Here is a 12,723-nt window from a genome sequence, read left to right on the forward strand (position 1 = left end):
CTCAGCCCCAGCGAGGAAGCTCATCACACACAACTAATCATTCCGTATCTAAGGATCTTACTGGAGTAAACACGCGCTGATCCCCCAAGCACGAGGGATTAGCTCAGCGCTCATCCCTAAATCCCCTCCCTCCCCTCCCCACTCCCTCCTTACCTTGCTATAATTTCGGGGCTCAACGTCCCTGCGGCCCGGTCCTCGACCAGGCCTCATAGTTGCTGGACAGGTCAACTAGGCGGTTAGCCCTCTCGGTCATATCCTCCCCGCCCCCCACGCCCTTCAAGACCCCTTCCCCCGTCGGTCACCCCCCCCCCTCCGAAACCAACACCCCCTCCCCACTTCGGCTACACCCCCCTCCCCACACACCCTCCGAAGACCCTTCGCCTCGTGGCGTCGTGTTTACCGACTGGTCGCTACTCAAGACCTGCTTCAAGTTCTTAAGTTTAATGTGACCCCCAAAAAATACATCTCAAAACGATAATAGTAGATAAGAGTAGTAGATAAAGCCAATTCTACCCTCCTCCGTCAAGATCAGTTTCCACCACTACAAACCTCACACTTTGCAGGCGATGAGTCACTATAACGTGGCTAAAGTAAGTTGACCAGACCTGGAATGGTCCAGGACGGACCGAAACGTCATCGTCCCTTCACCTTCTAGTGTGTGGTCTGGTCAACCCGACACTTTATTAACATTACTTCACTTTCATGACAATACATTTGCATTTTTTTGGAGGGGGGATGAGAGGAGGTTGCATAAGCGTTTTTCCAAACTGCTTATATGCCTCCTTTGTATAGAAACTGCCTATTATTCCCTTTAAACTTTACTTTGCCTTAAACATCTTAGGGTAAGACGTCTTGAAGGAGGCCTGAAGGCTGCCGACTCCTTATCTAAAGCTGTGGAACTAGAAAATAACAATACCCAGACACACACACACAAAATTATCAGTGTTACATTTCGACTTCTAATGAGACGTCGTCTCTGGCTGAGGTTCAAGTTCAAGTATGTTTATTGAGATAAGCAATAAATACATCTCAAAGGGATAGAGTAGCTTAGGCTATTTCTACCCCCCCAATAAGGTCAAGTCACAATAATGGGGTTAAAGCAGACAAAAATCCCCCCCCTACCTCACCCATATGTTATAAAAGCTATTTCGACCCGTCCTGGAACCCTTATCAAGTCGCGATATGACTTTGATAAGGGTTCGGGACGAGGCAAAACATCATCACTTGTTGACCACACCACACACTAGAAGGTGAAGGGGACGACGACGTTTCGGTCCGTCCTGGACCATTCTCAAGTCGACTGTCAACTTGAGAATGGTCCAGGACGGACCGAAAGGTAGTCGTCCCTTCACCTTCAGGTGTGTGGTCTGGTCAACTTACTTTAGCCACGTTATTGTGACTCATCGCCATCACTTGTGTTTATGTCATACGTGGAGGTTCGAGTCGCTCTCTGGTTAGCACTGCGCTTACGATATATTTACAATAATCAATCTTGAATTAGCTACAGACAGCAAAATATATTCACTTCTCCCCCAGGCACCCCAACACTTAACACTAGTATTTACACTTGCACATTTTTTTTTATGTAAATGGCAGCAGCTTATTGGGACAAATGCTTCATTTACAATAAATGTGACGAATGTTTGGAAGACAGGGGAGACTGGGGGGGGGGGGGTGCCAGCCAGCCTGGTCTTCACACCTCGTCCTGCCAGGGTCGGAGGGCCATGCAGTAGCAAACAGGTTAAGCCGGTTAGGTATGGTAATGAGGTCCACGCTGGAGGCTGTGCACGCGTTCTCGCGGCCCTCTGCTCCACACTCCCGGCTCCCCACCTCGGCCGAGAGCTCCACACACTCCCGGCTCCCCACCTCGGCCGAGAGCTCCACACACTCCCAGCTCCCCACCTCGGCCGAGAGCCCCACACACTCCCGGCTGAATACCACCTCGGCCGAGCTCCGAGGCTTCAGTAAACCGTTTGTATCGCTATGCCGATTTATTCCTGTTACGCTGTGTCTTAATAACGCTACTCGGCACCCCATTCTACTTAAGCTTGTCCCTACCGCCCTCCTAAATCACAATGTCTACATCCTATACCCACTGTTGTGGGTTCTGATTGCTTCCCATAGTTTAGTTGTTTATACCCCCCCCCCCACTCTTGTTTATGCTCCCTAACCCACTTGAAAATCATCATATCCTGGTTTGAGCTTCAGAATAAGGTCTGGTATCACCCAAGGGGTAACTTGATATTCAACTGTAGGATGTCTTAAAGACTTGTCCAGCAAGTGGAGACTTGCTCGGACAAGCGACTCTAGCAAGACGCTTAATGAACTGTCGTTTACTTTCAGATTGAAGATAAATGCAAGATAACAGCATTTGTACGATAGGAGCGCGCATTCTGATTATTAGCTGGGGTCCGGGAGCAGCCTGGCCATGTTTACACCACTAGAGACCCTTATGCGGGCTCCCAGCATTCAGCCGCCGGCCCCAGCTCCTTCATGAACCAGCAGACCATCGCCAGGGAACAGCTTGAGATAGTCGAATTATTTCTCAAGATCATCCACAAATTTCTCAAGATCTTCCTGCCTCATCATGGCAGCGTTTATGCTCACGAGTTTGAAGATTACCTGGAGTAGGTTCAGTTCTACTACTCCTCAAGCAGTTCTTGGGGCCATGCTCGTCTTGTGGATCACTATTTATTAAGAGGCAGTTTGGAGCGGCCCGCAGGCCCACAAGCATCTCCTTGTTTTGGTAGAAGTTGGGTTATGGGTAACTAACGTCTCTCCAGCACGAGAGAGATCTCCCGTCACGCAGGGTGGTTATCTTGAGATGATTTCGGGGCTTTAGTGTCCCCCGCGGCCCGGTCCTCGACCAGGCCTCCACCCCCAGGAAGCAGCCCGTGACAGCTGACTAACACCCAGGTACCTATTTTACTGCTAGGTAACAGGGGCATAGGGTGAAAGAAACTCTGCCCATTGTTTCTCGCTGGCGCCTGGGATCGAACCCAGGACCACAGGATCACAAATCCAGCGTGCTGTCCGCTCGGCCGACCGGGTGCAGTCGCACCTCCACAGATCTCCAGTATCATTCATCTATTGATACTGGTGATGGCTCAAAAGGGCCACCACTTACGAGCTATTCATGCCCGTGCCACCTTTTCGGTGGCTTCATCTTAACACATTCACAAGGGAGACATCTCCCGTCATGCAGGGTGCAGTCGCACCTCCACAGATCTCCAGTATCAGCTCTTGATACTGGTAATGGCTTAAAAGGGCCACCACTTACGGGCTATTCATGCCCGTGCCACCTTTTGGGTGGCTTAATCTTCATCAATCAATCAGTCTCTCAAGACCAAGTGACCTTCCTCTATGTCCACGTTAACAATGTGACCTTGAAATGTACATTGAAACTGAATTATCTTTATTGAGACAATGCACAGTGAATTCATATTAACGTGATGCACCTGAGAACATTAATAGGAACCTTGGAGGTGGATTCTCTAGCGGGGTTGAAACCAATTTATCACCCAATTTGCACCAATCGTATCGTGTTTTTTGTGTCAATCTAATTAGTATATTGTATTTATTTCTACACTTCAATACATCTCTGCCAAACCCCCATCCCCCCACCTTCGCCATTCTAAACAAAAAATGTAATTTAAGCCTATAAAATCTCTATGTAGAGGTGATTGTGCCAGGAAAATGAAGGGGTGGGGTGGGTGGGGGGAAGGATGTTGTTAAAACCTTTGCTCCCAGGCCTTCAAGCGCCTCTACAAGACCTCCCACCTCCCACATACCTGGACGTCCTCTCCCATGGTCACGGCCCCCACGCCTGCCCCTCCCTACACCCACGCCTACCTTAACTCACTCACTCCCACCCACGCCTGCCCTAACTCACTCACTCACTCACTCACTTCCACCTACGCCTGCCCTAACTCACTCATTCCCACCCACGCCCTCTTGGCACCCCTCCCCTGCTCCTTCTCTCCCTATCTTCTCTCTCATCTTTCACAAAAACTTCCTTCCACGAGACCGTGAACCTCGCCTCACACTGTAGCCGGGGACCCCGAGCATCCTCTCCTACACCACAATTACCTCCCAGCCCCTCCCAGCGACAAGATTAACCCCCCTGAGGTCAGGTCGTGACCTCTGACCCCCACCTGCAACCGCACATTCCCTAACCCCTTCCTCACCACTACCTTTACCCATGTTTCTGCCTATTTTGTTAACAAAAGAAGGCCTACCCTGGAAACACAAACCGAAACTGTGTCTATTTTCCGCTTGTTACAACTTGTAATAAAGTTGTTACATCTTGGCTTAACGTGTTTATGACGTATTAGAACGTTGTTACAACTTGTTATATTGGTTGTTATAACTGGCTAGGTGGTGTTAAAACTTGTTCGAACGTTGTACCAACGTCGTAGTTTCGGTGTGTGTTTGGCGGGTAGGCAGCTCAAGCGTTCATATCCTAAGATGCATGAACTCATAATGAAGCAGAGTTGTGGTCTTGGGGTTATATTTGCATTATATATTTACCTTGGAGGTTCCGGGAATCATAGGTCCCCGCGGCCCTGTCTCCGACCAGGCCTCCCGGTTGGTTAGGACACATTCCCTCCCTCCCTCCCTCCCTACCCAATCAGATACATACTGTATTTAGGTCAGGTATGTTGTATTTGCCGAGACACTGCTACCAATGCACCCACATATCCTCCCCAAGCTCGTGTACACGCGCAAACGGACAATTAAGCAGGAACGAACACGAACACACACACACACACACACACACACACACACATGTCAGGCCAATCCTGGAGTATGCAGCCCCAGCATGGAGTCCATATCTAGTCAAGGATAAGACTAAACTGGAAAAGGTTCAAAGGTTTGCCACCAGACTAGTACCCGAGCTGAGAGGTATGAGCTACGAGGAGAGACTCCGGGAATTAAACCTCACTTCGCTGGAAGACAGAAGAGTTAGGGGGGACATGATCACCACATTCAAGATTCTGAAGGGGATTGATAGGGTAGATAAAGACAGTCTATTTAACACAAGGGGAACACGCACAAGGGGACACAGGTGGAAACTGAGTGCCCAAATGAGCCACAGAGATATTAGAAAGAACTTTTTTAGTGTCAGAGTGGTTGACAAATGGAATGCATTAGGAAGTGATGTGGTGGAGGCTGACTCCATACACAGTTTCAAGTGTAGATATGACAGAGCCCGATAGGCTCATGAATCTGTACACCTGTTGATTGACGGTTGAGAGGCGGGACCAAAGAGCCAGAGCTCAACCCCCGCAAACACAACTAGGTGAGTACAACTAGGCGAGTACACACACACACACACACACACACACACACACACACACACACACACACACACACACACACACACACACACACACACACACACACACTTGTTTCTGATGTACCGAGTTCTCCGATAAACTCATAAGGTATATAAAGACTGTTTAACACGGGTGGTACGCGAACAAGGGGACACAGGTGGAAACTGTGTACCTAAATGAGTCACAGGGACGTTAGAAATAACCTTTTCAGTGTTAGAGAAGTTAACAGATGGAATACATTACGCAGTGAATGTGGTGGAGCCTATTTCCACGTCTCTACAATCCTCCTATATCGAAATTTCGACGTCGTATACCCACTGTTGTGGGTTCCAATTGCTTCCCACAGTTTGGAAACGCCTAAAGAGAGGTCTAGCGTCATACAAGAGATGTAGTGGAGGCCGATTTCGTACACAATTTCAAATGTAGCTATGATAAGAGCCCAGTTATCTCAGGAACCTGTACACTAGTTGATTGACAGGCGAGTGGCGGGACCAGAGAGCCAGAGCTCAACCCCCCACAAGCACAACTAGGCGAGTACACACTACCCTGAGTAGTTAACAGCTCCCTAATTCAAACTGATAACAGAAGAAAACATATGTATGCTGGCTAGCCTTATAACTGAATGGCTACGCCAGTGGTAGAACTTAAGCTACCAAAATATCTAGAGACGTAGTCACGACGTACAAGATACCGAGACAAGTGGACAAGCACACAGTGTTCCAGCTGAGAAGTGGGACACGCGGGTGCAAATAAACTGAGTGAGAGGTCCCGCTCTATGCCCCACCTAGCGTTTCGTACCCAGTCAGGGTTTAAAATATCTTCCCACGAGGAAGTACGCCTCTTTTGTACACAAAGGTGAAGAGTTCTGCCTATTAATATCCCCCAGATCCCTCTTCTTGGGAGCCTTCATCAGGGGTAGCAGAAGCTCCTTCAGGAGGCTATTTCCACACCTGGAGGCTCCATCACCACCACAAACCTTCCACATCTGAAGGCTCCATCACCACCACCACCACAAACCTTCCACACCTGGAGGCTCCATCACCACCACACAAACCTTCCACACCTGGAGGCTCCATCACCACCACACAAACCTTCCACACCTGGAGGCTCCATCACCACCACACAAACCTTCCACACCTGGAGGCTCCACCACCACCACACAAACCTTCCACACCTGGAGGCTCCATCACCACCACCACCACAAACCTTCCACACCTGGAGGCTCCATCACCACCACCACAAGCCTTCCACTCCTGGAGGCTCCATCACCACCACACAAACCTTCCACACCTGGAGGCTCCATCACCACCACCACAAGCCTTCCACTCCTGGAGGCTCCATCACCACCATACAAACCTTCCACACCTGGAGGGTCCATCACCACCACACAAACCTTCCACACCTGGAGGCTCCATCACCACCACAAACCTTCCACACCTGGAGGGTCCATCACCACCACAAGCCTTCCACACCTGAAGGCTCCATCACCACCACACAAACCTTCCACTCCTGGAGGCTCCACCGCCACAAACCTTCCACACCTGGAGGCTCCATCACCACCACAAACCTTCCACGCCTGGAGGGTCCATCACCACCACAAACCTTCCACACCTGGAGGCTCCATCACCACCACAAACCTTCCACACCTGGAGGCTCCATCACCACAAACCTTCCACACCTGGAGGGTCCATCACCACCACAAACCTTCCACACCTGAAGGCTCCATCACCACCACACAAACCTTCCACACCTGGAGGCTCCATCACCACCACAAGCCTTCCACACCTGAAGGCTCCATCACCACCACACAAACCTTCCACACCTGGAGGCTCCATCACCACCACCACAAACCTTCCACACCTGGAGGATCCATCACCACTACCACAAACCTTCCACACCTGGAGGCTCCATCACCACCACAAACCTTCCACACCTGGAGGCTCCATCACCACCACACAAACCTACTCCTGAAGGCTCCATCACCACCACCACAAACCTTCCACACCTGGAGGCTCCATCACTACCACACAAACCTTCCACACCTGGAGGCTCCATCACCACCACACAAACCTTCCACACCTGGAGGCTCCACCACCACACAAACCTTCCACACCTGGAGGCTCCACCACCACCACACAAACCTTCCACACCTGGAGGCTCCATCACCACCACCACCACAAACCTTCCACACCTGGAGGCTCCATCACCACCACCACAAGCCTTCCACTCCTGGAGGCTCCATCACCACCACACAAACCTTCCACACCTGGAGGCTCCATCACCACCACCACAAGCCTTCCACTCCTGGAGGCTCCATCACCACCATACAAACCTTCCACACCTGGAGGGTCCATCACCACCACAAACCTTCCACACCTGGAGGGTCCATCACCACCACAAGCCTTCCACACCTGAAGGCTCCATCACCACCACACAAACCTTCCACTCCTGGAGGCTCCACCGCCACAAACCTTCCACACCTGGAGGCTCCATCACCACCACACAAACCTTCCACACCTGGAGGCTCCATCACCACCACCACAAGCCTTCCACACCTGGAGGCTCCATCACCACCACCACAAGCCTTCCACACCTGGAGGCTCCATCACCACCACCACAAGCCTTCCACACCTGGAGGCTCCATCACCACCACCACCACAAACCTTCCACACCTCGAGGCTCCATCACCACCACCACCACCACAAACCTTCCACACCTGGAGGCTCCATCACCACCACACAAACCTTCCACACCTGGAGGCTCCATCACCACCACCACAAACCTTCCACACCTCGAGGCTCCATCACCACCACCACAAACCTTCCACACCTGGAGGCTCCATCACCACCACACAAGCCTATCTCGCTATCAATCTCTCCGACCCCCCCTCCCCCCTTATCTCCTGCCTTTCATACATATTGTCCCACACGATCCTTTCAATACAATGGTCGTCTGCCTCTACCACACGACCCCCCGCATCTCACCCTTGAACACCCTTGCTATAACGGCCCGTCCTCTCCAGTCGTCACAACGGACAGAAAATAGTGTGCTAAACTGCCAGAACCGAGCCTCAACCTACGACCCGCAAATAGGAAAGCAAACTACCGCGAGCCGCCTATGATTATCAGCGTACATCATATTTTGTCCGTTGGGGATCTGCACGTCAAAATGCGATGCATTATTTGTTGAACCAATATCGGCCACACCCGCCCAACATGTCCATGTAAAGCGAGTTCCGCCTCACACACTCCACCCATTCCCCCCCCCCCCCACACTACCCCTCCACCTATTAACTAACTTGGTTGTAAAGTTTGACCTGATCCACCTCAGCAGCGCCGCCAATGACCTCGTCGCAGCCGGCGAAGATCAAGATTCGTATAGGCCAGTAGGCCTTCTGAGGATACCCCCTTTACTAAGACCTTGAAGCACCACCACCACCACCACAAGCAGCTCATCGTTCTACCGTCCAACCCAAGTGGTTGGACGACTAAGAGAGAAACTTTCACAAGGAAATGTCAAAGTCAGCAATCTTAACTCATCACCCCCCCCCCCCCCGCATGGTGGGACACCAGGCACTAGTTTCCGGAGTAAACAATGTAGCCCCCACTTGCTCGTCTGAGAACCTAACTTTACAAATATTCCTCCAAATAACCAAACGCCATATCTCGCTATCTTCAGTGGTGAATCCAGACCCATGAATGGGTTGACTGGTCCTAAATAATACCGGTCTGACCGCCTGCGTGCGCAGACTTGCCCCCTGACTGTGGCCCTAGTCCATAAACAAAAACATTATCTCCCCCAACCAACTAAAGGTAGCCAGTAGGCCCAGGGGTAGATATAACCCCAAGTTTTGGTAAGCAGAACGCACAAAAAAGGATAGTCTAGGGCCTATGCCAACCTGGCGAACACGAGACCACTATTGGAACACGTGGAGGCGGCCCCGTGAGCCACAACACCAGCCACTTCGCCCCCGTGAAGCGGATCTTAAGCCTGCACAAGTTATGTTCTGAGCTCAACCAGCATACCTGATCAACCAAGCTGTGACTCACACGTCAGGCTGCGAGCAGCCGCGTCCAACAGCCTGGTTGATCAGTCCAGCAACCAGGAGGCCTGGTCGACGACCGGACCGCGGGGACGCTAAGCCCCGGAAGCACCTCAAGGTAACCTCAAGGTAAGGTAGCACATAACTTCAAATGGTGTACACATCTACAACGAAGGCTGCTCCCTGAACAACGTGGGATAGGAGTATAGCGGGTTGAAGGAAATGGTCTAGCGCTGTCAGTCACAGCCCTGCTCCTGTGCCCACTACGGGTTCACCATAGCCCGTGCTACTTGCAACGTGTTGTTCCCAGTAGCTGACTCTAAAACAACATGGACTAGCAACGCTAAAAACGACTCAAGCGGGAGAAGAAGGAGACAAGACAAACATGGGAAATGACAAGAGAAATGAGGAAATGTTTACCAAAAGAGAACGAGAGAATATGCACGGAATGTGGGGGGGGGGGCACTAATTAGCCTCCAAAGATAAACTACTCAATTAGCTAGCGAGAGGCACGCAAACTGAATTAACTACTGCTGCTGCTGTTTTTAGATTCAGCTACTGTGAACAAGTCCCAAGGAGCACGGGCTATGGTGAGCCCGTAGTGGACTTGATTAAGAATTGGCTATTCGAAGGAGCAGCGGGACCAATATAAAAAAGTACACATATATAATTATGGGCATGTAGGCTATCTTGAGATGATTTCGGGGCCTAGCGTGCCCGCGGCCCGGTCCTCGACCAGGCCTCCACCCCCAGGAAGCCGCCCGTGACAGCTGACTAACACCCAGGTACCTATTTTACTGCTAGGTAACAGGGGCATAGGGTGAAAAACTCTGTCCATTGTTTCTCGCCGGCGCCTGGGATCGAACCCAGGATCACAAGTACCGCGTGTTGTCCGCTCGGCCGACCGGCTCCCCGGGGTGAAATAAATTATTGTTCATTTGTCTCCGCTTCCACTGGGGATCGAACCCGGAACCTCAGGACTACGAATCAGAAGCTGTCGGGCGCCCTCAATAAGATTCTGAGGGGAAATCGCCAAGCCATGCGGGCGCCCTCAGCGACAGTCATGCAATTCGAGTTACTCGGCAGGTGGAACAGACAAGAGTCCAAGAGCTCGACCCTGTAGTCATAAAGCGATAGGTATACCATGGTGACAGAGGTGCACGACGCCACAACTCAACGCGACGAGGCCCACAATTTGCATTCCTGCCCCAACCTGGGAGTCGCCCCTCCCTCCCACCGTGGGCCCCGGCACACGCCCAGGGGAGCGGCCCTTGACGACCCATCAAGGAAATGCCTCCTCCTCCCCCCCCCCCTTTCCATTCCTTCGCAGGCAGGGCGGGAGAGAGAGAGAGAGGGGGGGGGGGGGGGGGGAGGATGAGAGAGAGAGGGGACAGGCAAACAGGCATCGCCCACATTGACCTCTCGTCTGAGCTGCTGCCAATGATCACAGCCCCTCCGAGACTACACGTTTACACGATAAGCTATCTGCAAGTTCACTATACGTATTGCCAGCGTCTGGAGTACGCGGCCTGAACCTCTCGCCCTCTGGTAGTCCACCAGACACTCGTGTTCCGGATTGTAACATTCGTTGTAACGAGTAATTTCTCTTACGCTAACCCATTATACTTTACGTTGACCTTGCCGTGCTTGTGGGTCTACTCTCCCGGATCTTGACATTCTTGGAGGCCTACTCTCCCGGATCTTGATACCAAGACCCTTGCAGGTCATCCCTAGGGGGTCAGAGGAAGCCCCAGGAGTATATCGTCAGGTCTACGCCCCCTTCCTCCTAATCTATTTCCGTCAGGAGATATGCCACACAGACCATCAATAAACAGTACATGCACACCACAATAGTGTGATATATCTATGACACTCTTTGGAGCAATGCAATAGAATCTAACTCACGTCCCGGGTCATTCCCCTAGACGCATTAACTGCCCATTAACAGTGTACATGGTTGCAATTAATAAAATAATCATTTCTTTCAGACACTATACCTCTTTAAACCCCCGTTGGTAAATGTTATCTTAAGAGAATATCAACCAACCAATCCACTCCCCCCCCACACACACACACACCACACACACACACACACACAGCACACACACCGCACATACACACACACCACACACACCACACATACACACACACCACACATACACACACACCACACACACCGCACACACACACCACACCACCCCCCACCCCCACACACACACCCACAAAACAATGTTGTCTTACCCTGAGGAAAGACTGCGTGCCAACACACACCTGTAAGACAAGAGGACAACATTAGACGTTGAACTAGACCACAATACATAAAGGCAGCAAGACTAAATGACACACAGTGTATTTGTTAAGAGCGTGAGCATAAACAGACTGAAATATTCCAAATGGTTGGGTGCTCTACCGGGGTGAGAATAGCTTGAGCTACCTCATCCCTTTGTGTCTATTTTACCTCAATAAACTTATTTCAATTTCTGGTCTCCTGACAGGGAGGGAGTGTTCAGGGTAAAGCGCCAAGCCATTACGACTATATAGCTTGATACCTGGGGCCAGATTCACGAAAGTACTTACGCAAGCACTTACGAACGTATACATCTTTCCGCAATCTTCGACGGCTTTGGTTACATTTATTAAACAGTTTACAAGCGTGAAAACTTCCCAATCAACTGTTGTTATTGTTATAAACAGCCTCCTGTTGCTTCCGAGCTCATTAACTGTTTAATAATTGTAAACAAAGCCGCCAAAGATTGAGAAAAGATGTATAGGTTCGTAAGTGCTTGCGTAAGTGCTTTCGTGAATCTGGCCCCTGGTTGATACCTGGTTGATGGGGTTCTGAGAGTTCTTCTACTCCCCAAGCCCGGTCCGAGGCCAGGCTTGACTTGTGAGGGTTTGGTCCACTAGCACTCTGAAGGGGTCAGGATAAGGATTTAGGACGGGACGGAGGGTAAAGGAATAATGCCCAACCACTTGGACGGTCGGGGATTGAACGCCGACCTGCATGAAACGAGGCCGTCCCTCTACCGTCCAGCCCAAGTGGTTGGGTTCTAGTCTCCTGGAACAGTCACCTGTCATTACTGTGTTATGTAGGAAAGACGTAAAACTGTTTTTATGTATCTATGTCTGTAGGTTACATTAGCATTTTATAAGAACTACAATCACCTTGTCACCGTATCAAATCAACCTTCTGTGGTTGATTTGTTCAATAAATTACTGAACTGTATGTTTAAACAGATCTCTCACCCTCTCCATGGAGGACAGAAGAAAATGTATATATATGCTGATTAGCATTGTGAATGTCTGGCCACGTCTGTGGTAGAAAATAATATATAAAAAAAC

The 12,723-nt window shown here is 50.7% G+C and overlaps 1 protein-coding gene across 1 annotated transcript in view; it reads right to left on the reverse strand.

Moving 5' to 3' along the window:
• LOC123765695 (protein PALS1) overlaps positions 1 to 12,723 on the reverse strand; it is a 368,225-nt gene that overhangs the window by 83,956 nt on the left and 271,546 nt on the right. The window contains exon 7 of the mRNA XM_069336852.1: positions 11,623 to 11,652. Within this exon, the coding sequence (XP_069192953.1) occupies positions 11,623 to 11,652 (30 nt within the window). The remainder of the gene's footprint in view (positions 1 to 11,622; positions 11,653 to 12,723) is intronic.

This window comes from Procambarus clarkii, chromosome 37 (genome assembly GCF_040958095.1).
Source record: "Procambarus clarkii isolate CNS0578487 chromosome 37, FALCON_Pclarkii_2.0, whole genome shotgun sequence".
NCBI classification, from domain to species: domain Eukaryota; kingdom Metazoa; phylum Arthropoda; class Malacostraca; order Decapoda; family Cambaridae; genus Procambarus; species Procambarus clarkii.